This window comes from Strix uralensis, chromosome 7, assembly GCF_047716275.1.
Source record: "Strix uralensis isolate ZFMK-TIS-50842 chromosome 7, bStrUra1, whole genome shotgun sequence".
In the NCBI taxonomy this organism is placed as follows: Eukaryota; Metazoa; Chordata; class Aves; order Strigiformes; family Strigidae; genus Strix; species Strix uralensis.
The window spans coordinates 22,285,618-22,312,926 of NC_133978.1; the positions used below are offsets into that span (position 1 = coordinate 22,285,618).

Consider the following 27,309-nt stretch of genomic DNA (forward strand, 5'->3'; position numbering starts at 1 on the left):
GCAGAGATTTTAAGTACTAAGAGTTACAGGGACTTTGCATTCTTGCAAAGGTCAGCACCGCAATATTCAGAAGGCTTCTTTAAACACTTACTTTTAATTGCATTAACCTAACTAAATCACTAGCCCCAAAGACAAGATGAGAGTTTTGTTTTGGGATAAGGAAAGAACAACATCCCTAGAACAGATGTTTGCTGGTTCTGTGATCATTCAGTTTGTTTTCTAGACCCCGCAGTACTTAAACCAGCAGGGACCCTGCTTATTGAAGACCCACTGCCCAGAAGCAGCAATGCCATAAGCATTGCAGCACAGTCACATAGCTTTGTTTTATACAGCAACTCATAGGCAAACAGCATGCCTTTGCAAAGCTTGGATCAAGTGTTAATAGTGAGATGTCACAAGCAAGAGACAAGATGATAAATGCTTTTCCAGGTTCAGTACTGTAGAAGAGACTGCTCTTTGACAGCAGCGTACAATGCACAAAACAAATTAGAGTGCAGATGGGAGGAGAGAGATATACAAAGAGAAGTTTGAGGGGTGGAGGAGGTAACAAGGAACTATATCTTTAAATACAGTTCAAATACCAGAAACAGCCTGAACCTGAGACATGATGAGAACCTGCAGCTCCTGCTCTCACACATATCCCAATCTCTTGAGACTGAACCAATTCTTCAGACTGGACTCACAAGAGAGATACTGAATAAAATAAAGGATAGATGTCTACTGGGTCTCCCATAATTTAGAAAATAAGACTACGATAATGTCCTGAAAAGAGGTCCTCCTGCAGAGTATTCAGCTGTTACCGAGCACTTAGGCCATCCCAGACTATGAGCATTAATTAGCTAGAACAAAAAACAAACCAAAACAAAACCCCCATACAGGATAGAAGATGGACAGGGCAGGAAAACTTTCCTATCACCACCAAACATGCTAGAGGAAACTCAAGATATTCTTGCAAGAGAGCTGAAGGAAATCCAGTATTGTGGCTTTGCTGGTACCAACTTGTTCCTCTTGAAGAGACATGAGAACTAAACTCTAAACTTGCACAACAATGCCAATAGCTGATAGCTGCTTAGAAATCCATCTCTTGTGCAAAGTGCTACCCTCCCCTTGTAAAACAGCAGATAGTTCTCTTTCTTCTTGGCTAGAGGGTGATCTGATCTCAGAGAAGAGGCACATAAACCACCTGCTTGAGTGGCCAGAAGCTCTCCTGGCAACACTCCCGCATTTCATACAAAGCAAACTCCAGAGCCCCCTGGCAAGGGTAAGATTTCCAAGTTCTGGAAAACTCACACAAAGTGTTTACTAATGACACTGTCAGATCAGTAGTAGATAAAATGTGTGGAGAGAGCACCCCGCTCTCCAGCTGTTCCAGCCTGGCAGCCAAGTCAGTTCCATGGGGATTATTCCTAGATGCTAGACCTCAGAGCAACTCCCCAGACTACCTAAAAGTTGCTGAAATCTGAGCATTTAAGAAGTTTTAGGACTACTATGTACATCACCTCACACTGACAGATAGAGGTTGCTGTGGGGTTAAAATACACATGCTTCTTTTAAACAATGAAGCTGACAGCTTCAGTAAAGCATGTTGTGATTTTTTGCATTTCTATTACTGAAACATTACAATTCTAAACTCCCTTTATTTTCACAAAATATTTGGACAACTGACAAAAAGTTTTTCTTCCCTTTTGATTATATTATATTACATGAGGGAATTAAATGGTCCCAAATTAAAACAGCTGAGATTCATCTACTGTAATAACCATCACCATGTATTTAAGAGAATAACCTTCAGATGCATTCATTGCAAGAGGGAGGCAGAGACTCTGATGTCCCTACCACACCGACATAAGGTGACATTACCCAAGAGCATCACTACATCACATGGAGTTAAAGAGCACTTAACCCTTCCGTCACTTTTGCTCTAGATGACAATAATAATCACAGTGAAGCTCAACAATAAAACAAGCCAATATTGCCAGCTTTCAGAAAGCCATCCAAAGTTTGTATATGCATGAGGCATTCACGCTTTCAATTTCACATAAAAATATACATTTCATCCAAAACAAAGCAGTTCTTCAACACTGGTTCATTAAAAAAAGATGATACACTAGATCTTCACTGTATTGGTGACTTTGATATATGTTTGTGTCAGAGTTTTGAGAGTGAAAAGCTTAGGAATACACTCAGGAAACACAATGCCTTGGGAAAAAAAGAAAAATCATCTCTCTGTAGCCAAAGAGTTGTTCATTGATAATTCCACCAAAGAAGTGGGAGTAGGAATATAGGAATAATTCACCAGTTAGATGTATGGGATTAAGTACAGACACCTAATCTCTAGTAAAATACTATAACCGCTATCACTTCCATAAAGCCTCTTTTATGACCTGAAAAATCCATATAAGCAATATAAGCTAGAACATACATACTGTATGTATCTTCAGCGCACTCTGTAGATCATTTGTCATTTTAGCTTTAAAGGGCACACATTTTGTTTCTTAAAACTTAAGCCAATGCATGTCTGTTGTCAAACACATTGCCAGTCCAAATACTGCCAGACAGAAGCAGCTGGCAGGAGATCAGGCCAGCAGAGTACATCCATACAAACCAGATACCTTGCAGGGTAGGGCAATGTTTGGGAGACGCCAAAGACAAATCTGTCATCCCATAGGAAATTTAAGATTCTTCAATAGCTAAACCTCATTTAGTTTCCCTTTTGAATATAATCAGGCCCAGGCAGATCATCTCAGAGTCAGCTAATGAAGGTAAGATGCAGAACTGCCACCCAGATCTTTTGCCTAAATATAAAGGCAACCCTAGATACTCTCATCCTAGACCCTAACTTGTTGTCTGATACAGATAGAAACTCTGCTCCTGAAGGGTTTGAAGGCTCAACACAAGGCAGTATCACAGAGATAACCAAACCCAAGTCAAACAAAATTGAGATTTTATATATTTTTTAATACTATATAAAATATATTTGTTTATACACACTAAAAATTTCAAGTAGGTATTAGTCTATTCCTACAATAAGAGAGGTGGATATGCTTGCACTTTTCCAGCAACAAAACCCACTTACTCTGAAGTAAGATTCTTTTGAGACTCATTTCCACTAACATACATAACTCATTCTGTATAGCAGGAGCTGTTCAAAGTGGGATTTCTGTAATTCTTCACAATTTGACCTTTTAGATCTATGGTTAACCATGCATGTCTTCTTAAACTGCACATACCAACTTCAGACTAAGGTTTACAAAATCAGGACCCCAGAGTTTAATGTCTAAACCTTGATTTCAAGTACTAAGCAATTAGGCTGATCTTTCAATAACATCAAGTGCTTAACAGGTCCCTGTGAAATGAACCGGTGCAGACTGAGTGCCATAAGTTATTCTGAATAACACACTTTGCACATTTTTTCCTCCAGCCATAGCACTCACCTTCACCATCTGAAATTCTTGAATTAAAAGTTCCTTCCTAAGAAATACGATAGTGTATTGGCTGCCACTGAAAAGGAAAGCTGGCTGCTAAACACTATTGTACAAATAACGAACTTTCCTATTTAAGGACCAAGCTGAAGATCTGGAAACCATAGGTAAAGATTTCAGATTTAGTTAAGCCAACCACTTATATTCGGGGGGGGGGGGGGGGGGGGGGGGTATAAAATTGCAACAGGGTAGAGGAATACGCTATTCTATTTCAACAATTCATTCCAGATGTGACAGCTCACTGATGGCTGAAGGTATTTATTTTTCATTCCCTTACTAGGAGCCAAATGGCTTCTGTGATTCCCAAATGTGTCAGAGTTGCATCTCTAGAGCTGAGCAAATGTTGCTTTTCAAACTTTTAGACACAAGGAAAGGATTACAAAGTTTTGGGTTTTTTCCTCAACCACCCCCTTAAAGGCACAAACTGGTCTGAAGTGTTGGCAACACCTTGAATCACTAATATGAAAACAGGTGAATTGTGCTTTATAGAGAACCGATCTGAGCCAGCCGGTAGAAAGCAAATGTACTTGTGAAAAGCTGACAATTTATGCTAATACCCATGTTCAAAATCCAGGAGAATGTATTAAAATTTTCAAGTCTGGCCAGTAAAAACTCATTTTGTCTACAAAGTTATTTATACTATTAGCTTCCTCATATTGCTCAAAAAAAAAAATCTAAAAGTCAAGGAGCTGGTAAACCATACACTTCCTCTTCAAAAGTTAGAGTCTTTCTAAAATGGCAAATTTGCTTTTTATGAGAAGTCAGATTCAACCCAGATTATTCCCTTACTTGAGCTTCACCATGTGTTTTGGTAATCAAGAGTAGCTTGCCAGGCCACAGTGGGAACACCCTGTGACTCTCCAGAGAATTCCCAATAGTCATTGGATCTCAGGAAGAAAATAGGCTCTTTTGGCAATGTAATAACACAGATAGAAGAGTACATTACAATCATAGTTCATATACCTCAACACTGTAACTCACTTAAAGACCTATTTCATCTCCTATAAAAGCCTAAAGCTAGAAAGCAAGCTTTCTGGACTGCTATTTAGTAATAAAGTGACATGCTACCTCCTTCCTGTGAGATCAAAGAAGTCTAAACCATCCTCCCCTTCCAAGCCCCTGTCTCCATCATCCCCTGCCCCTAAAAGTCCGACCCTCCAAATACACAATTCTAATACCTTTAATATAAACTGTGAAGGAAATGTTTTTGCAAACTCATTCTCCAGGCTGGTAAGACTCTGAAAAATAAGCTGTTGAGAGAAGAATCAGACCTTCATGGTTTAAAGGAACAGTTTATAGTTCATCTATTCCTCATGGAAGACACTAGTACAGAAGAACATGAGTTGGATGTAGATATATCACTAGACTGTGCAAGAGGTAAGTACTGCATGGAAGTACACATTTTGTATTCACACGTTGCCTTTTCACAAGTCATATAACAATGCATTCCTGTTAGCCAGGTTAGGCTAGGCCTGGAATAGGGCACAGTTCTGTTAAGAAAGGGCTTACGTGGGCTTAAAAAGAAACCCCAGTATTTTAAAACAGAAGATCAAAAGTCACAGAACTGTTTGGTCAGGAACAATATTTCCAAACATATGACCTTGTTCTATTAAACAGTTTCTAGCTCAGAGAGAGTCGCAAGATACTGAATTTCTGAAAATTTATTCTGATTTGACTAAGTCTATTCCCCCTAATCACTGTAATTCCAACAGAATTTCAGCATCTAAACTCATACCATCTGACACTCATCTGACAATAATTTGTACTGGCATTTTGACATTTTTTCCATAGCACTGACCATATTTTACAAGAAATTACCAGGTGTCCACCTTCTTTATTCCTTCCATTCAAATAATGACTGCAACCGAAAGCACTTATTGAAATGAAAAAGGAATCCCACGAATTCTGATGGACCATCTGTGGTACATGAAAAGCTCACAGCTTCCTACGCAAATTCAAAACGGAAGAATTTTAGGTGCAAGCATCAACAAATGAAGAAAGCTTGGTTGTAAATTCCAATATACCTTTAGTCACACTGTGATAGACAGTAAATCTCCAAGGCTTTGCTTTGAGGACATTAGCAAACTCTTAGGGTTCTGCCACTGAAGTACTGAGGAAGCATGAGAAAATCCTGGTCAGCCTTACCTGTGGGTAAAGTCCCTTTATAATGAAACTTTTGCACCTGATCCTGGCAAAGCTGATGTCCTTACTGTTCCATTTTTGTCAGTAGAAAGGCAACGTGTGCCCCCATTAAAGGGGAGTGCTAGGACAGCTGTCACTACTGTGCTTTCATTTCTTTCAGCAGCAGGTGAGCACACTGGCTGACATCAGCAACTCTTACCTGGCACCACACACTACTTATCAGTGGTCATGCATCCTTAGCTGCTTTTGTGCAGTTCACACCAACTTATAGCCCAGAGGGGAAGATCAGCTAAGCACATAGATTATAAAAAACACAGTTTTACTGCAAATATCTGAAAGCATCTGACTCCCCAACAACACTTTAAACTGCTGTTAAAAAAATGCTGTAAAAACAAGAATTCTTTCCTAACAGATCTCAGTGTACATGAGAGCTGACAGCCTACTATTAACATAGGCAAGCTTTTACACTTACTAACTTCAAAGAACCATTGCTTCTAGAAGAGAAAGGAGGATCCACTTTTGTGGAGACAACTCCAGATACTTCCAAGTACTTAAAGGGGGGGGCCTTCAGAAAAGATGGTGAGGAACTCTTTATCAGGGCAGGTATCAATAGGACAAGGGGTAACTGTTTTAAACTGAAAGAGGGTAGATTTAGATTAGATATAAAGAAGAAATTCTTTACTGTGAGACACTGGAACAGGTTGCCCAGAGCAGCTGTGGATGCCTCCTCCCTAGAAGCGTTCAAGCAACCTGCTCTAGTGGAAGGTGTCCCTACCTGTGGCAGGGGGGCTGGAACTAGATGATCTTTAAGGTCCCTTCCAACCCCAAGTGTTCTATGATACGATTCTATGATAATGGCAAGAAGGCCTGACATAGATAGAAAACATCTGGACTCCTTCCACCTGGGGTGCCTTGCTGGAGGTGGTTAAGAAACAACTCCTTATGTGTAGCTTAATCATATTTTCAAAGTCACTGAGACCAAAGCAGAATCCTATGATGTTGTTCCCATTACAAGGTAGAACTGTGTTTTCCAAGACAAAATAGCTGTGACCTCAAAGCACTACTAGAGGAGGATGCTGAATTCTCTCTCCCTGCTCCTCCCCAATCCTCACATATTCCCTTCAGTAAGACAGTCACCCTACAGATCCACAGCCATATTTCTGACACCTTCCGCTGACTCCCACCAGCTTCAGAACAGGGGCTCAGGAAGGAATCTTTCTCTTACCAAGCATCATCACAGGCACAATATTTCCATTTGTACTAACTTTCTCTATTCTCTGCTGTGATACATTTATGTCACAGAGCTAAGTAAAGGTAGGATGTGTCCTTTCATGTTCTGCAATGTCAGCAACACATGACACTGATGATCTATATTCAAGACCTATAATGACATAGGGACAGAAATAAGTTGCTGAACCCTGGTCTGTCCACAGGAAATATAGCCTGGAAAAGATTTGCTGAACCTTCCCAGAAGGTATCCTTTTGACTGATTCATATACAAACCACATGGTCTCAAAGCAGAGCCTTTATGGCCTCTGTGGAGTGGGAGGATTCTCACACCAGCATAGCTAGAAGGCTGATAATCTTTGTAGACACTTATATTTGTGTTAAGAACAGTAATCTTTCTCTGTGTTACACTAGCATGCCAGTACACGCTTTCTTTTGACATAACTATACCAGCACAGCATGCCTAATGCAGCAAGGCTCTTCATCCCTCAAGTCAGCAGCTGCCAGTGTGCTGATAAATCCTCATATTTAAATCCACAACTCCAAATCCAGGGGAACAACAGTGTGTACAATTATTCTTCAATGCAAAGAATATATGGTTGGTTATAACAGTCTTTCCTCATGGCCTCACAGACACTCCCTTTTAACACTGTATATTTTTGATTTCACAGCTCTTTTCTTTGTTGTCTCAAATGCCTCCTGCCCCCTCCCCCAAGTTTTCATGAGTGTCAAGACAGCTGGTGATTAAAAGTAAACCCCAGAACTAACAACAATGTTTCATGAGTTCAGCATGATATATAGCATCTTTGGTACTACATGGAGGCATGGATATCAACATCTTCTTAAGTGGACTTCAACTAGATGAGCAGTAGTTTATGGATGTGGAACACACTGCCTAATCCTGCAGTTACAAATACATCTATTGCCTCTGGCTGAGATTCAAAGTCAGTCTGAAAAAAATGTGTATGCACTGGGCTGTGCACCTGCCAGAACAGAGATAGAACATGAATCTGGAGAAAGTAAACATGGAAGAGTCTGTTAAAAGGAAGAGTTCTATAATTACAAGTGACCTGAACTTTGTCTTCCTAATGGAAGAAATCGCATCCATTTCAATTAGAGTGCTTGAAGAAAATTAGGAAGATTAAGCTTATCAGAACATGCTACACTAAACAGAAGATAGTCCTGATCCCAGCTGCCTCACTACTTTTATACAACAGTGCTTTGAGCAGAGCCCCTGTGATAGGTACTGTAGAGATGCTGTAAAGCTTATATTAAACTTACGAGAAAAAAGTTGTTGTAATGCCACTAAATTCAACACAGATTAGTCCCGCTTCAGTAAGTGTTCTCAGAGCTCCTTTTAAAATCTTCTTGAAAATATGATGGAAAATGTTAATGCAAAATACAGCTTTTTCAGGTGCTTGTAGTCATAAGCTGTACTTTTCAATATCTGGTATTTTACACCTGTTTACAAACAGACTGCTAAAATAAAACCAATCTAGTGTCATTAATATAAACACAGAACTTGAGTTCTTTACTGGCATAGCTCAGGTCTATTTATGCAGTGCAATCTGAAATTTAAAATGGTATGGCATCCTCAACATAACAGAGGATACATCTAAGCATACTCATGCATGCCCTATAGGGAAACCATACCAAGGTAACTAGCAAAGGGAGTTAAAACTATCCCCAGGAAAAAAAAAAAAAAAGAAATCAACAGAAGTGAAACACAGCCATGCTGGTTAGTAACTAGGTCTCAATCAAAACTGTCATGATACCTCTTTAAGCCAAAAAAGTTTACCCAGATCAACAAGCTGTGAATTAACTTTTCTACAGAGCATAAAGCTATCAGGAAGGAGGAATTGCTCCGAGTGTCCTGAAATGCATGTAAATCAAGTATCCAAGCATTTACAAGATCCGATCTGTTAGAAGAGCTTGTATCATAAAAAAATCCCACTCATTCTGGACATGCCAAAGGTTCCACATCCATCCCTTGCTTCATAAATTTCTTTGAACAACAGGAACTGATGGAAAAAGACTGATATTCTTATAATTTATTAATTTTAAAACACACAAAATTAATTCCTTAGTTTTCCACTACAGGGACACTATGAAGTAATAAAATTGTATGTTTCATTTTTTTTTTATGTGATTAGTGTCAGTATTTCTCTTGGTTATACCACAGAAACTAAACTGTTCTGCTTGTTTCATGTTTTACCATTTTTTATGTTGCACTAGTCTTCAGAGCCTACATTTTCAAAAATTCAGGTGTCAGATCAATTGGTTTCCCTGCAGTAACTTGCATCTTTTAAAGTTTATTCATAAACACCAAGCCCAATAGGGACCCATGTGATGACCCAGTCTAAGCTCCTGCATAACACAAGAGAATCTTATGAGCAAGTTCACAGTCAGGCACATATTTCATGAGCAACCAAGTTGATAGGACCCTACTCAGGGGTAAGGCTAAATACAGGCATGTACGCGGGGTAAGAATCTGAAAATCATTAAAAAGAAGCATATAAATCACTTCAACACCCCAGCCTTCCTCCCCACTCATCATACAAATCAGTACTTTGGAAATAGTTAAAGTAGCATAGGAAGGCTAAAGAAAGCTTTTACAATGTAACATTAAGTTCTTGTTACTTTATAGCAGGAAACTTATTTAACAAATTATAAATCTTAAGTGTTATGCCCTAGGCAATATATCTTCGCCATATTTCCTCCTCCTCCCTAGAAGTTCAGAAAGCCCAGTGCAAGCTGGTTCTCACTGATAGCACACTAGTTATCCCTAAAGCTTTTCTGACAGAGTGGGTTTTGCCTGTAAACCCTCACAGCTGTTTGACAACAAGCCAGCTGCCACTTCAAACTGGCATCAGCGCATCATTCAAAGACACAGTTTCATAAACACCCCAGATAACAGTTTCCCAATTATAATTCCTTTTGGGTGCTGGAGCAACACATCAGTTTTGCCTCCCTTCCCTCCACACACTTTTGTGAGACTGTGTGAAAAGGAAATGTGTTTTATTTTTTGTACCTTTGCTCCCCAAAATTACTTCCATCTGGTATTTTCAAATCAGCATATCACACTGAGCAGTTAAGCTACCAGCACTAGCAGGTACCTCAACAGCATCAGCAGTGCTGCCTTACATGACTGTCAGTACATAGTGTGTTTTTGGATGACAGTTCTCTCTCCCCTTTAGATAGGAGTTTTTAAAAATTGTGTCATAATTCCCTTCTGGAGCAGTCTGAGAAGCAAATATTTTGATTTCTTCCACTTATGTGTTATTCTGCATTGGTTTAGAGACCAGTCCTGCTTCTTGCCCTCTTTTCAGTGAATGCAGTGCGACTGATGTAGTTTCAGAGTGTGTGTGTGCGCACATTTCTCTATATTCTGCATAGCCTGCACCTGCTGCACACACCACAGAAATCAAATCCACAGCATCTCAAAGCTGGTAGGAAGTCAGAGTAAATTCACAAGTCATTAAATGCTGCAGATGTTACAGTAGTCCTGTAGTGACAACAGCAGAAGCATAGCAGGTACACAAAGTTCAGTTACTGCTCCCTGCTCACAAAATTTTATATTTAGAAACAAAGAGATGTTTTCTTTATTCTTGCTATTATAAAGCATGAACTCTACAAGCAGAGACACACATCCACTGCCAGGTCCAGATCCACAAAGTATTAAAAAAACCCAGTCACCTCAACAAAGAATCATCATCCAACCATCCGAAATTCAGCAATTTACTACTTCTAGTATCAGAGCTAAAGAAAATGCACTGAGCAGGCATGCTGACCCTTAAAAAGCTCAAGGACAAAAAATAGAGGAAAGCAGTCCCTGGGAACACTGAAGGAAAAGAATGAGCAACCCTGACTGCATCTCCAGCTCACACAGCCAGTACAACCCTGCAAATTAATCTGAAATGCATTATATTTGTAGTTTAACATGACCGTGCTACATCAGCTAGAGACAAGAATTAACCCACTGAACAGCGCAAGGCAAATCAGATGAAATTCAAATAAAGGGCCCAATCCCACAAGACTTTGAGATCAACTCATCTTAGTAAGACTACTGAGCTAGTAAAACATTTGTGGAGCAGGCACCTAAGCAGTAAATTTCCTTTTAGCTTGATGTTCTTTCTTCATGCTGATGTTGACCTCTAATACTTATTCTTACTACTGCTAGAATTTGTGGTAGTATGAACTATATTGCCATATATCATGTGTCTTATTATTAAATATAATAATTATATTATTTATAATGATGAAATAGAGTATAATAAATTTAAATTATAAAGTGCAATTATTTAATATATTTATTACAATAAGTTATTTATGTACATTTATTCATCATGTTAACATACTAGAGTACTTTTTCAGCCTCAGGGATTCAAAACATTGCACAACTCTTGTGGAAGATTCACCCATCCTTAGTGCAAATGGGAACACAGCTGAACAAAGCTTTAACCTGCAACAGCAGCACCAGAGCACACTAGCTGCAAGACAGCACTGAAGACTTGATTTTTGACAAATTAGCAAGAAATATAGGGAAGGTACTATATAACTGATCACATTGACAGTTTGACAAGCATATCTTTACAGAACAAAATTGTTCTTGCACAGAAATGCTTAAAAAAATCTCTACTAACCACACATGCCTTAGGGCTTAATATATTATCCTTAAGGCAGAATACTCAATAGCAGAGCTTACTCTGGAATGTCTCAGCAGGAAGAATTCAAAATATTACCTAATTTGCACTAAAAAGCAACCTGATGGGATCAAATGATACCTGGTACATTCCAGCAACAACATGCCATCATCTTATAGAGCCATTTTTCTATACCCAAAGGGCAGCCTACACAAAATGTTATGCAGATATATTTGACTTGGAAGAATATAATGAGTTAAGGAAAACTGCCCAAGAACAGTCAGAGATTATGTCTTAATGATCTGCACTAGCAGAAAAAGGTATTCATGAAACTCCTTTAGCCTCATGCTCCTTTCCCATCAGGTCTCATGCTGTTGCAATTGAAATTGTAAAAACCAGCATTCTTGTTGAAAGCCAGCACCTGCATTAAAGAGAGCTAGGTGCTACTGATCAGGGATCAGACACAGAGCTTCTCCTAGAGATGCAAATTCCAGGATAGCAGAACACATATGCTGCCACAGCCCATTTCCAGGCCTACTTTCAACTGCCCAGGGCCCCAGAGCACTGAGGGATGTAGACAGTGTAACTTGGAGTAGATCAAACACTTCTAATGAAACATAGGCAGGATCTTGTTTATTTCATGAAGCAGGATCTTTGCTTGCCAAATGCAAACATAAGCCTTGGGCATTGCATATGCTAGGGGAAAAAAACAAAGCAAAAAGCAATTTACAAGCTGCAGGTGCCTCCTGATGCCCTTCAAGATGTTTTAAGTTGATAACATAAGGTGAGCCAAAACATTCTTAACTATCAGAAAGCCTCATAGCCCTCAGGGGGAAAGAGAAGCCTAATAACCTTTCTGTACAGAAGTCTGAATGCAGTCTGAAGACCTTCACCAGCAATGAGTCATCACCTTAAGTAGGCAATAGTGTATTGGTCAAGTTGTAGGGATACACCACTGGACTGAACACTTGAAATTGGTAAGGTTACATGAATTCAGAGGGCAAAGTTCAGTCCCTTTTTCTCCACCTTCTCTTTTCAGAGGTTTTCAGTCACATGGTATAGTCAAGTATTCAGGGAAAGTATGGATAAGGAGATCAGTAAGCAGAGATGCCTTGCTTGCAGAAGATATGAGTTCTTAGTGTCTAATATCTGCATGAAGGAAACCAGGTCCTCCGTTAGATTACTCAAATAGTAGTTGTTCAACTCAAATCCATTTATATAACAAGCATAGAAATACTGACAGCTGATTGATACTTCTGTTGATGCTAAATGAAGTTGTCAAGGCCTGGACTGGCCACAAAAACTATTTTTTCAGGCAAATAAAAGAATTTCAGTAGAATTAGGAAAGGAGTTACCTTGAGGGAGACAATTACCATCTTTTGGTCTTCCCAGAAGATCCCTAAGCAGCAATGCAGTGAGAGGTTTGATCAAACTCCTTCACTCCCACACTCAGATTCAAGAGGCAAATGCCAATTCATTAAAACTGGAAAAGTCTGAAGATACATCTTTTGAAAAATAAGTTTATCAGGCTCAGAATGGGGGAGGGGAAAAACAGTCATACAGGTGCCACAAAATAGCCAGTAACCCTGGGTCTGTATGTTAACCTGAAATAGTAGAGGCCCGGGTTCAATCGGCTTCCCCACAGTCATTACTGTACATGTCTATATAGAACAGGCTTTGCTCTTCCATAACAAATAAATTTTGTCTTCCTCTTAAAAGTAAACGGACAAACAATTTGAACTTGAGTGTTTTCAAACACTGTTGATTTTGGCATCTGTGACAGCAGCTGAAAGCATTCAGTTCCTTGTATCTTGTGGATTCAGACAAAGATGCTCCTGGCAGTGCAAATGTACAGAAATGCATGCAATACTATATTCTGTCTACAGAGCACAGTATTATCTTCACAGGCTGGGCAATAACATTGTTAGGAACTCTTGCTTGCTGACTTGTTTTTGAGGAGGCACCAGTGAACCACAGAGTGGCTGATTTCCTCTTACAGGATGAACTCGCACTCAAGTGGACATGAACCATAACCGACAGTGAGTGTACACACACAAGGTGGAAAGAACCAGCACCATCTAGTGCTCAGAAGCAGACGGAGCAAGCAGAACATACAGAAGAATGTATCCACAATTTTTAGGCATGGAAGTACAGGACACACACTTCCAAGGAGACTCAGGCTGCACTTATCTTGCACGTAAAAAAAAGAGTCTGCAGCCAGCAAAAACCAAGCAGATGTACTGGTCACTACCTTACTGCTAGGACTTTATTACCTTGAAGGTCTTCAACCCAAGCTATAAGGTAATAATAAACAAGTTTCCAGACTCCGTGACTGCAAAGGTGGCATGCAGTTTTATCATTCTGGGTACTCCTTTGGAAAGACAGTTTAGAGAAGACATTTTAGGTTTCTCTCTCCTTAATAAATGGAAAGCCTATCTCATGTTCCAAAAGACAGTCACCACTTTTAGTGACATACAAATACTTGCATGTCTTCAGCTACATTCCAGACATCTAGAGGTGTTAAAAACAGATCAGACAGTGCCCTCCACTGCCAAACCAAGACCACCAATCTTCTCCTGCAGGTCAATGCAATGCCATGGACACTGTGGTGTCCACAGCTCTCACTTGCTAAGTGTTCGCACAGTGCACTGCTGAAACTACATTATCTCTTTCTTTCTAATAGGACCCAAAACTATTTTATTTTGCTGCCACTTCCCTAAATATGCCAAGTGTCAAATCCCAGAAACTTAAATAAAACCCTCAAATATCAACATCATCACATATTCAGATATGCACAGTTGGTTATCAGCTGTGGATTTCAGGAGAAAATTTAATTACCAGCAGCAAACTCAGTTTCCTGCTGTTAGTTAGAATTACAATTTGCATTGAGTAATAGAGAACATGGAATGGTTTTTCATGTCTGAATTTCTAATTTCCCCTCCAGCTATTTTAATTACACACCATCTCAACAGGAACTGAGATAAAAAGGCCACAAAAATAACTTAATTGGTGTTGATCACCTGGGACAGAAAAGCATACCAGAGAACAGACTGCTTTGTAGGCATCATTCAACCTACTGGGACAAGACAAACAAGCTGCCACTCCAACTGCTCTGTAAGACACTGTCAGTGACACTGACAGACTCCCTACAGAACAAGTAGCCAGCAATTACCATCCTTGTAAGAGTTAGGACTCCCACCTTCTGATTCCGCCTTTCTCGATTTCCTACTTCTTGTACAGCACAAACAAGGCAGTAAAATAGTTTCTACATGAACCCTGAACAAAAGTTCCTGGATAAGGCATTTTATTCCACCCTAGCCTAATTTCTGGCAGAATGTAACCACTATCCAACTTTAAAGGAGTCACTATTGACTGCAGGTCCCTTTCGTAAGGGCAAACTGCCTATACTGAGCTCAGTCTTTATAATTAATTGAAGAGCATGCCACAGAGCTCTGACTTCAAAAGTTTTGAAAATAACCTTCTACATATGAATCAAGCATATGCAGTCATCCTTGCTCTGGCTGGGTCTGCAAAAAGTCTGAAGCAACAGTTCTGAAGAGGACTGAACTGCCTCACTAAAGAGAGGACTGGTGGTGCTACTCAACAGGAGCACAAGCAGCAACCTGAAGGTGCAGTTTTCATCAAGCTTAGTTCAATTGACTTAAAGTCCAACTGGTTTGAAAACCATTTTTTTCAGTCATAAGTGTGGAATTAAGAGATGTGATTAGATGTTGGGGAAGTCGCCAAGAGGAAAGGGAGAAAACAAGATCAATTCCTTCAGCAGCAGTTTCAAATGAAATCGTATTAATCACAAAACTGCTCTCTTATTTTCACAGAAGGACAGCTAAGAGCTGTCACTGTTGACCCTGGCAGAAAGCACTGTTGCAAGAAACAGGAACTAGCTATCATCAGTGATAAGGACACACCAAGATCCATACCATGAGTTTTGGTCAGGAATTTTTCAGCAAGGCTGCTTTCAACCGTAACATACCAGTTTGCTGAAATAGGTCACATTTTCTTTGGACAAGACAATTACTCTAGAATGATTTCATAGTACAAAATGAAGCAAAAACATTTTTCTCAGAAAAATAAAATCAAACAGTAGTCACTGAGGGTACTTGCCCACTATGCAGGTGACAGATTCAGGTTCCTGGTCTAAACCCAGTGAGAGAGAAACTTGGGTCTCTGGCATCACAGGAGAGGATGTTAGCCAAAAAGGTACCAGGTATTCCATGGAAAATTTGTTTATGTTTTTATCTTTCCCCTCTTACTCTCCATGAAAAGATCAATTCAATCCATTCTAAATCAGAATAGAAGAATCTTCTTAAAAGTCACCAAGTTTTCTACAGGTAATAACCCTTGCCATACCTATCAAAAGACAACACTTTTCAGCTCCTAACTTCTGAACCTTTTCACCGCTCCCTTCCTTGACTCTGAAAGCCTTACTATACCAGAAGAATTAGCTCCAATTCTCCAGAGAAACTTGAGTGTCTCATCTCATCGTGTTGCAGAGACCAGAGAATAAAACTAGGCAGACTATTTGCCACAGACCATTAAAAGCATCAGCCTCCTAAAAGGTGAAACCTCAGGAGCATTTAATCCATCATTACTCCTTAAGACATTCTTACAGATCAATCCCCGTGCTCCTTACCCACTGCATTACACCATTCTGAAATACACTGTAAACCCAGGCTAACACATCGTTGCTTTGTTGCCCCTAGTTTCTGTTACCAGATTTGGACTCCCCTCCCAAGCAACATACTGTTATTATTTCCATCCAGAAATACCAGCTGCTATGTGATGATTACCCCAAATGGTTAAGGGTTTGCACCTGACCTTATATTACCCTGATAATTTTATTAAAAAAAAAAATCACCACCACCACCACCACCTACTAATGTACACTGGAACACGAGAGCAACTTGAGCCCATAGCTTACCCTGCCGTTCCACTTTGAACTTCACTAGCTGTAAGTGAGGAAAGCATGAATGGGTTAAAGAGGGTCCAGAAATTTATATAGTTTCTCCAGAAAAGAAGCTAGAGAACATATCTGCCAAAGGAGATATTTCAGGAAGTCCTGCTACCAGATCTAACACTGGTAGCACTGTTCTGCAGTCTCACGTCCCTAGTTAACCCTTCTCCCAGCTGCAACACACAGCTTAGAAATGAACTTTATGAAACATGAATACTACACAATGCCCATCATTAGTTCTTGTTACTCAGCAGAAAAATCAATATGTGCTCTGTTACAGTGCAGGACATGCTGTTACTCTAGTCCCTGCACTGAGAAAGCAGCTGGTAACTGGTACCACAAACTTTAGAAAGCTTTGGACATTTCCTTGCTGGGAGATCTCAGCCTCTCTTCTCTGCCAGATAAGCTGGTACCAGGACACCATGGGAACGTTTTAGGAATGCTGCACTCTGTTCTTAATTGTGTTAGTTAAAGCTCTGCTGCTTACAAGCACAGTAAAATCCCGTATCTATATTTTCAGGCATGGAACGTACCTGTATTCACAAGATCCTCAACTTAGTTAAGATGACTAAAAAAAAAATCTCATTATCCCTGTAGAAACTATATAGTCCTAGTTTGCAGAGGGGAATTGAGGCAGAATTAGGCAGAGGTATGATCATAGCCATACATCCAATACAGGGGAAGACAGGAAGTGATGGTGGGTTCTGCAGGATCCGTTGTGCTCCCCTTCCTATCTGGCATCTGTTTAAGAGCTGTTCACTATGTGGGTGTTCTGCAGGCTGGCAACCACACAGAACACAGTCATTTCAGAACACATGGGAAAAAGAAAAGGCATTTACCCCACAACCAGCACAGAACAAGCATACTGTGAACAAAACTGGGAACTCTTCAGGCCACGTTCTCCAGTGACGTCTGTGCCGAGTCACATTCGGTATTGACTGGCCATTTATAGCATTTTTCAGTACTCGCTATCCACGTAGCAAACTAAACTTGCTGCAAACATAGAAGGATTTAGCTCCACAAAGGTAGGGAAGACATCTCAATTTTACAGGCAGGACAGTGGTGCACTAAGTCTGAATCATTTTTCCAAGGAACACAGAGAAGGGCAATGTCAAAACCACAAGCTGAACATGGATGTCCTGGGATTTGCAACTATGCTGTGAACAGCGTCATCTTTTTCCACCATTCTGGATAGCCTCTTTCAAGTAGCCACGTGGCATTGCTTTACCAACTCCACTTAAGCCACAGCCACCTGCAGTTCAGGACAATTCTTTTGCAGCCTACAGTAATATAACCTGGCAGACTGAGCAAGAAGTGCAGAATGATTATTTCCCACCTGGAACCAGAGGGCATATTCAAATCTGCAGGAAACTCAACCAAGCCAGTCTGTGGCTCAGTTCGTTATTTCAGATCACTGCCAGAACACACGAGATCATTCAGTCACAACCACCCAAGTGCTTTCACATCCCGGGTCCATGGTCCTTCTACAACAGCATGGTGCACAATCTTTGGAAAATAGCATAGAAGATGTGTCACATTCAGACAGTAAGTGTCAATTCCTAGGAGATCTTCCATGCAAGCAACACTGTGAACCCAATGTCCTACTGCTTGTGGGGCCCTGCCTATGAGGGCATGGTGCAGTATAAGAAAAAGGAGGTATTAACAGAGTGTGCAATAATAAGAAAGAGAAAACAAAAATAAGTCTCTTCTCCCCAGGTAGCTTCCTGTGTGTCAAACAATGCTGTAACTGAGTTATGGCAAAACCCTGCCTGATGGTGGAATTGAAAAGCTTGCAGCACTGCCTGATACTGTGTTAAGTGGGGTGTGCAACACAGGCACTTTAAGCCAGCCTCATTAGGGGGTAAGAAAAAAAAAAACACCACAAAGACACCAGTAAAAGCACACCTGCCTCCACAACACTAGCATTCAACTATAGGGACAAGTGTTCCCTGTGTTGTCCGTTCCATTAAAAAAAAAAAGACAGCCTAACATAATTACTTTTGTCTACTCGTCAACAGCACCAACACTGTGGGGAAACAGACAGTACTAAGAAGCATGGATCAGTAGTCCATGCAGGAGCAACTGGCCATGAAGTAAAACATGACTGAGCCAGTGCACTCGCATGACTTTTACCATAGTCGTGTTTGTCTCCTTCCGCGTTCCCAGGAACTGTCTTCACATATTGGAAGATAGCTATGGAAGGAATAACCTGGTTCATCTTTCTCACTCCTGTAATCTAACACCGCTAGTGGTGCAACATCTTTCTTCTCTGGAGATCCTGCCACTTGAGACTACCTCCACAATATACTGCATTCAAACCTATGCACAGGGACAGTTCTCTCCCAACTACAATCAACACTGAATAAAGTGAATACAATTGCTCCTATGCTGCAACAGGGAACTGAACTCCAAATATACCCTGGAGATACCAAGCCAGTCCACAGGAAGCATTTACATGAAAACTAAAATGATTTCAAGAGCTTTACATTAAGACTACACTGACAGATCATTAGATTTTCTACCTAACAAAATTTCAACCTCTCTTCCATGGCAGGTCATCTATTCTCTTAAACCTTTTATCCAAAAGTGAAACATTTGGAAACTCCACCACCCCCACCCCCAGCAATTGGGGGGGACTGGTACACGTGAAAGAAATTACATCCAGATACTCCACAACTGCACACCCCTTTTCCACGAGTTCTGCACTGTGCTCTGTGTCAGCTTCTCCCATAACAATCAGAAAACCACATCAGCTTGGGAGACCACACAGCACTCCAGGCTGGGAGACCACACAGCATTTCAGGCAAGGAACACCACCCCAGACAGAAGAGAGAAAAAAAAATTAAAAAAAATATCAAGGAGCATGAGGCATCTCAACTACTATTTTCATGACGTACCATGGCAGCATTTATATCCAAAACAAAGAACACTAAGTAGTCTGTCAAGTCCCATTTCCCAGTTTATCTAGATAACCTGGCTAGTCTGTCAGAATGCTTAGAAGTGAAGTGATCAGTACAGTTCAATTATCGTTAATGACAACGGATAGGAATGAGATGGCATTATGTTGAAAGTACAAAGAAATGCTGGCCTACCTGGGGCAATTTCAAAGAGATGTTTCCCTGGTTCATCAGGATTAGGTGGCAGCTCATTCACCTGATTGCCTTGCAGTAGTATCAAACCCTGTAAGGACACAAACACCAGTGAAAGGGGAAAGGCAATGAAGAGGGTAAGGAAAAGAAGATAAACATAACACATATAGCAAATTTATGCCTCACTCTTCCACCAAGCCCATGTACCTTCCAACCTTATGAACAAGAAAAGATTAAGCTGGTCATGTACCTGCCTCACCTGTCCTTTCTCTCACACTGAACACTTCTGATCAAATTATCTTTCCTCTGGTATAACAGTACTCCGAGCATGCATAAGTGATTCTCCTTGGTTTCCATAACTAATTATCCCTTGCAAAAGTTTCATCTCGCATTACATCTACTCTTCCTTCCTGTTTTAATTTCTGGTTGCAGCCTGCAGCAATGACATGGCTGAAGTTGCATTTCTAAATCTTTATTCCTGCAACTGAAGAAAATCAGCCTTTTTTCCAGAGATTCTCAGTACACAGAAGTTTCCAGGGAAGATACTGGAGGGGAGCAGCTGATTCAGGTTTGCAAGGCAACAGAGCTACCTTTTGATTCAAGAGACTATAGTTTCCCTAGCAATAAATCTGAGCCCCTTTACTTCCCAAGTTCAAATGCTGCCAGAATTCAGATTAATTTTCACTTTGAGCCCAAGCATAATTAACACAATATATTCCAGTCCAGGAATTCTGCATAACTGGTGGCATAGTATCTTCAAAGTGAACAAAGTCATCTTCATCTATGGTAAAGCTGAAGAGAGATCACAGGAATCTCTTGTCCAGTAATGTGAGTGGAACAAGAACAAACACACTATCGTTTCTCTGCTTTTTTTAGTTTAATCTTTGACATTTTAAAAGGTTTCCAGCTATCATTCTTTAGGAATTACACACAATAAGACAGATAAAAGACAGTAAGAACTAGGACTCTCAAGAATTAAGCCATGAAGAGTGTAATCAGCAGTTGCTACTCCTGCACTGAACTACCCTGGAATGGAAGCTGGGTCCAAACCCTTTTTTTGCTGAGCAGAAAAAGAAGAAATACTTTGTTTCAGTCAGTTGTTTTCATGCATTTCTCTAGTAAATATGCAGAGCTAGATTCTCTCCAACCAATTTGGCAATAGCCAAATCCAAAGACACACTGGAGCATCATAATGTTTGTAATCAAAACAAATCCCAGCTACGCTCTTTGTCAGCTTCCAGATCCATATTACTGAGTAATATAATTATAGCATCTCATGAGACAAAATAGAGGATTTCAATGGATAGAAGACAACCAACCCATCATATGACCTTTGCAAACTTCTCCATAAAATAGAGAAGTCACTTGTATTATTTTTCATTACATCTGTTACAGCATAACTTCTCTGGCTTTGCCCCTTGGTAATACATTTTCATACAGATGCTTTGTTTGGAGAAACCACTGTAATAAACCAAGGAGCCAGCTTGTATTAAATGTAAATGAATTGAGTTTTACTCTCTTTGAACACAGAACATAAAAACTACTACAAATAAGTTACCAGAACAGTAATGCTTGATATGGAAAATACTTCAGCTAGGAAATAAACTCCAAGTCATGGAGGTTTACAAGTTGGCATTCCAGTTCTGCCAATCCACCCTAATAAAATTACTTGCTGCTTTGAACGGATCTGTTCATTGCAGACTAAAAGTGTCTCACAAGTACTCAAATTTGTTCTTCACAAAACAGACCTCAAACTGCCATGTCATTACAGATTCAGCAACCTGCTTCCATGTTTTTCCATGCCTCAGTGGCATCAGGCTATAGACCTTCATTTAGCTCCTCTTGACGAGCAGATCAACATTCTGGAGCAGGAAATTCCTGTCACCCAGAATTCATGAAACTCTACTACAGTTAATCACATATTGCAGGCCAGTGCATAGTTAAAAGGTAGAAATATGCAAGACACTCTGAATTTGAGTATTCATAGTCTATACAACAAGTATTATTCTATATCCAACAGATGTGCAACAGCACCCCAGTATTACTACATTAAAACAATCAACTAAACAAAACAGAAAATAGAAGTTCCAAAAGCAAAATTACCCCAACCACATTGCATATATGCTGAATGTTCAACAGTGCGGACTATTGTTGTTACTTCTATAGAACGTAAAAGCAAAAACAATCATGAAAGAAAAAAAAAAAAGAAACACTCTTAAGTCAGATTTTGTACTGAGGCCTTCAATTTAGATATTCTTGGGTTTGCTTTGAGGAAATTGTGTATTTACGCTTCTATCTCAATTTTGTTTCCTTGAATTCAAAAATAAAAACTCTGTACTTAGCATAACAGCAAAATATGGGGTTGGATGTTTTGTAGCACATTGTAAGGTTCTTCGTAACACATTTGACATACGTTTGAGAAATCAAAGGGAAAAAGCCCATAATGATGACAGCAGGGACAGCTCAGAAGAGCACCAGAGAAGTTCAGCCAAACTCTGCAAGGGGTCAAAGCCAGCACCTGCTGAGTCCACGAAGCATCCTAGAAGGGAAGAGTAAAGTGTTAAAGTGGACATTATATATACTTTTTCTGCATTCTGTCCACATAAAAAACTAACAACTGCCCGACACCAGTAGCTAGACTGAACTGTAAGCAGAACATGCTGAAACCAGTGAAAGACTAAATACTCCTGGTTCTAAGGCTACTCAGCCCAGAAATTTATTATTTGCCAAGAGATACAATAAGAAGGAAAAATATGGAACATAGAAGTCAACTTTTATTTTAAGACAGAAAATGAGAATGAAAGAGATATTAAACAGAAATCTACACACGCTATCCAGCAGTACCTTGCCCTGTGCCCCATTCTGCAGTAGGCTCTGCTGTGCAACCCAAAACAGCATCATGCAGCCCCACTGGGCAGACATTTGTCTCCTTTCCTGCTGCAGCCCCTGCAAAATGTGGATGTTGCAACTTGCACAGCTGCTGTGCTCCAGGAGCAAGGAAAGAGAATGATTGGATCTGAACATGCCTTCTTCCTCCCTTTCTTCTACTGAAGGAAACAAGGAGCACTGCCCACCAGAATGTCAGAGTAGAGCTGCTGTGCCTTTGTGTTCAGCTGGGAAGTGGGTAAAGGGCTGAACTAGAAGAGGATGAGACAGATGGCAGAAGTACCTCTCTGCAGTGTAACCTCCACCATGAAGTCCCAGCTTCTAAGTAAGATCAGATCACCCATCACACCACATCTAAACTGTCTTCTCCCAGAAAGTGAAGGCAAATTTCCCAAGCAAATTATAGCCCTGTGCACACTGCAACTCACGAGATTCATGCAAAGTAGAGGTAGAGTCCTGGAATATTATATCAGCCAGGAACAAAGACCAAACAGTGATCAAGGGAACACAGCATGACTGTCAAAGACAGGACCCTGAATCTTGCTTCTATCCAAAGCTTAGAATGTTTTGACAAGGAGCAGTCTCAAGTTTTGGCTTGAGCAGGAAGACTCGTTTTCTCAGTTTGGTTTCTATCAGGCTGTTCTCTGAAACAAAAATGGTTTAGCTGGATGTACTGAGAGGTCCATGATCCTTCCCCACCTCTTCTTCATACCAAATGCACAAGTTTTAAAGTACTTTCATAGCATGCTCCTAGGAGCACCATATTCAAGATGTAAAAAGAACAAAACTGTTAGTGTAAGCATCTGCTTGTCTCAAAGTTCCCTGAAGAGAGGAGAGAAAAAGAAATTAGCTCCTATGTCAACCTGAGGCTGAAGAACATGGGTAAGGATATGTGTATAGGTGGGTCGATCACAATTCTTTGTTTTGTCTTTTAAAAAAGTTTCTTTATGAAGAATAGAACTGAAATTTTTAATACTGCACACAGAAATTCAAACCCTTCCTGCTTTTAGGAGTATATGGAACATCCTTTGGGAAATGGTAGCACAAGCAGAGGAAAACTAAAATATCTGTGTCACACAATTGAAACCAGAAAGGATTTCAGAATAGCCTAAGGCAAGAATGCCAAGAAGCCACAAGAAAGGACCCCCCCCCAAAAAAAAAAAAAAAAAATCACAGTTGGCTAAAAAAAAAAAAGCTCAAGGTTGTTTTGTTGGTTTAAGTTAGATACAATGTTTATGCATTCTCAGCTGTAAATTTACATTTCAGGTCTTTATCTTATTAATACAAGCTAGAAATATATATATAGCAATAAAAACTAATATTGTATCAGTTGATCCCAGCTGATCAGACTTTCAGAGCTTCAGGTATCATTTGAAAGCCAGCAATGGTTGTTTTTCTGTCAGAAAATGGAATCCTTTTAAGTGTTAACAGCTGCTTTCCTTTGAGGACCAATTTACATTTTGTAGAAAGAAAAGTTGTTGAAGGGACAGTAACCGTGTCTTTCTTCCTCTAAGGTACTGCCCTCTCTTAAAGTCCTCTAATCAAAACTAGTCAGTCTCAAAATGGGTAGTACCTACAAGCCAGCACAACATAGAAGTCTGGCGTTCCTTATCCAGTAGTATAAAGCAAGCATAAATCCCCATTTGAAACAGTTGCCTAAACCTCACATTTATAATCAAGCACAACCCAGGACTCTGAATCAAGCCCTGTGTTACTTCAGAAAATGGCACGCTTTTGTGGAGGGTTCTTTCCCTCAGCCTGAATTAGTAAACTCGCCAAAGGCATACAGTCCAGTCACACATATTTTAGGCAAAACATACATGCCAGCTTTTTGCTGTTTTATAGCATGGAACGGTGAAGATGTACAGCAGTATACACAGACCAGGAGATTCAGAGTATATTTACAGTGAAGAGCAGGAGCAGTTCACAGAAAAGTGCTGTCAGACTACAGAGTTTCAGAAAGTCCACCTTTCTGCAGGAAACTGAAGTCAGTTATGAAGTCAAAAGGGTTAAACCAGAATTTCATACTACAGTGACTACCAGAGGTTGTAATTTGCTTGCCTCCCATCACCCTTCTGCTTCAAAACTAAGCAAATGGACTTTCTCCATGCTTGATGCACCATATGGTGCCATGTCACCTGCCCCCCTTCAGCAAGACACACCTTTGGTACATGAGGGTAATGTTTACTCTAAAAGATTACAGAGGCATAAATTGTTTGAACTAACACCCTAAACCAAAGCATTTTCCCAGTCAAAATACACTTCCTTTTTCATCCTTTTCAGAACATACTTGATTTTATGTATTCTGTAGAAAGTTCTCATTGAAGTGACTTGTTTCTTAGTCTCATTTTAACTAGCTTTAATGAAATGGAGAAGACGAAGATCATTATGTAGCAGAGCTCATTTAAAAAACAAACAGAAAAGCAGCCACAGACACAGCACAGTGGAAGGAATGAAGGACTTGATGCAGCCACAGTGGTGATGGGAACTGTACACCAGTATAGCTACTTTGTCCTTACCAGTGTACACCCCATTCAGCTGTGCAGTGAGGTCACAGCAAGCAGAGCTGGTAGCATAACAACAGGAAGAAGAGTAGGGAAATAAGAGAACTTAGAAGAATGATTTTTCAGGAAGGAAAACTGGGAGACATTCACTCTACCTATGAAAAACAAGAAAAGCCTGCAACCTAGGCCTATCTGAAAAGTATTTTTAGGTCATAAGTGTATATAGAGCAAAGATCTTCAGATCAGCTTCTTGTGCACTTCTCTCTGCCTATGTCAGTGACTTGTGCTGAGCTCTTCTATCTTATATATAACCAGTCCTTTTAGGGGATGAAATGCTTCTCCAGAGGGTAACAGGGTACCTAGCTCACAGCTGCCCAGTCTGTCTGGCACACTATGGAGAACTCTAAATAAACAGAGCTGAAAAGGTAGAAAAAAACAATTCGTCTTAGCTGGGAGGGTGTATCAATTCTGACAGTTGCTGTCACTGGTAGAAAGGCATTGCTAAATTTAAACAGATTGATGTGTCCTTGTCCAGCAGCCACTCAGACTGCATTAGCAATCTTGCTTAGGATGTAAATTAATGATAGATTAAACCAGTTTAAATTCCCCAAGGTCTAACTTGATATATGCCAAAACATGCCGCAGAAATAAACTTCAATGCATGATTAAGTTATTCCTCCCTCCCTGAGGCCTTGAGAGCCTGAGATAGCTGAACAGCTCAAGGGCCAGGCAACAGGTTCAGCTTACTGGAAGGTCTGTCAGGTTCAAATCCAATTTTTGATGATAACATCACCTTGTGCTCTTTTGGGGGCCTTGGTGATTTGGGGGAGAATCTTAAGAGGACAAAAGTGTTCATACCTTAAAGGTATTACTGTAGTTCTCCCTAACAAGACCAATTGAGAAGTCCTGCCCTGGACCAGGCTCTGTGGAGCCACGGTTTGGCAAAGAAAACCAGTGAGACAGGAAACATGAGTGGAAAGCTTCCTTTCCTTAACTGAGTCCCTCAACAAACACAACTGGTGCCAGAACACTGATCATCCCAATTCTCATACCATGACTTGGAACACAGCACTTTAGCCACTGTTACAAGATGGGAGGCCAGGAATAGTGGGGCTCAAATCTGCCCTCGGGTATGCATTTCTGAATCCCAGGCCAAAGATGATGAACTGACTACATGAACATCTTGTTATTAGCTTAACATGGAACAAAGTTTCTACAACAGCTTTATACCAATGAATTACCTCCAACCCTAACTTCTAAGGATCAAATAGCCCAAGTTATCCCATGACCAGACTTAGCCTTAGCCTCAGTGAAAGAAATAGAAATCAAGTTGCCTCATATTTAAAGCACGCTAAGGATAAACCCCAAGGTTCAACTGATAAGTCAATTGTCTCAGATCCTCATGTCTCAGGCCAGGAACAGAGAGCAAAATGACAAAGGAAGCTTTCCAAGGTATTTGTGAAGAACTTTTCCAGGGCTACACAAGCATGAACTTGTAGAAGAGCTCCCTTACCTCTGTTATTCATCATCTAGACACTCAGTAAGAGTTTTGTCAGTAATGGACAAAAAAGGTGACTTGCTAGCTCGGACTGCCAGCAGACATTCCTGCATCAGCTATACTGAAGACTTCTTTGCAACCTTAAGGGCTAAAACCACAACCCTGTCACTCCAGCCACAGCAAATGATCCTTTCAAGAGACTCATTCTCAAATTGGCACTTTGGATCACAAAGTGGATCTACTGTGCCACAGGACATACCCAACTACAAGTTTGCCACGTTACATCAATCTAACAACTAAGTTGTCTGCATCACAATTCTTCACTCTTTAAGATACTGTCAATGTCCCTGTAACTGCAGCTGCTTCCACAAAAGAAAACTGAGTCTATAAAACTAGTTCAAGATCTTTGAAAAGGAGTTGTGTGAGTAAAAAGGTGGTTTTTTCTTCCTTTTTTAAAGAGAATTTGGATCTTTAAATTATATTTGGAAGGCAGAGGAATGAAGACTATTGCATCCAAGTCATCACTGGAGATGTACTCTGCATATTTCAGGCTGGAGGAATGTCAGAAGAGCTACACTGGTGTCAATGACTGAGAGGAACAACCACTGAATATTTTAAAGATGGAAACCGACTGGAGAAGTAGTGAAGGCAGAGAATACAATTTTCTTTTCCCATCTCTCACTCCATAGGAACCTCAATGCTAGCCTTTTTTCTGGAAGCATCATTGTAATTACTGCCACTGAGCAACATGGAGGGTGGAGGGAAAAAAAAAAAGACAGCATCAATAACATGTAGTAGTTAACCATGGATATACTGAGCTCACTCATTTTTCAAGAAAAAGTTATTTGACTTGCTATCATTTAAGG

At 40.2% G+C, this 27,309-nt stretch overlaps 1 protein-coding gene across 1 annotated transcript in view; it reads right to left on the bottom strand.

Moving 5' to 3' along the window:
• Positions 1-27,309, bottom strand: part of ARHGAP22 (Rho GTPase activating protein 22) — a 132,193-nt gene that overhangs the window by 99,565 nt on the left and 5,319 nt on the right. Inside the window, exon 2 of the mRNA XM_074874009.1 lies at positions 19,559-19,646. Coding sequence (XP_074730110.1) covers positions 19,559-19,646 — 88 coding nt within the window. The remainder of the gene's footprint in view (positions 1-19,558; positions 19,647-27,309) is intronic.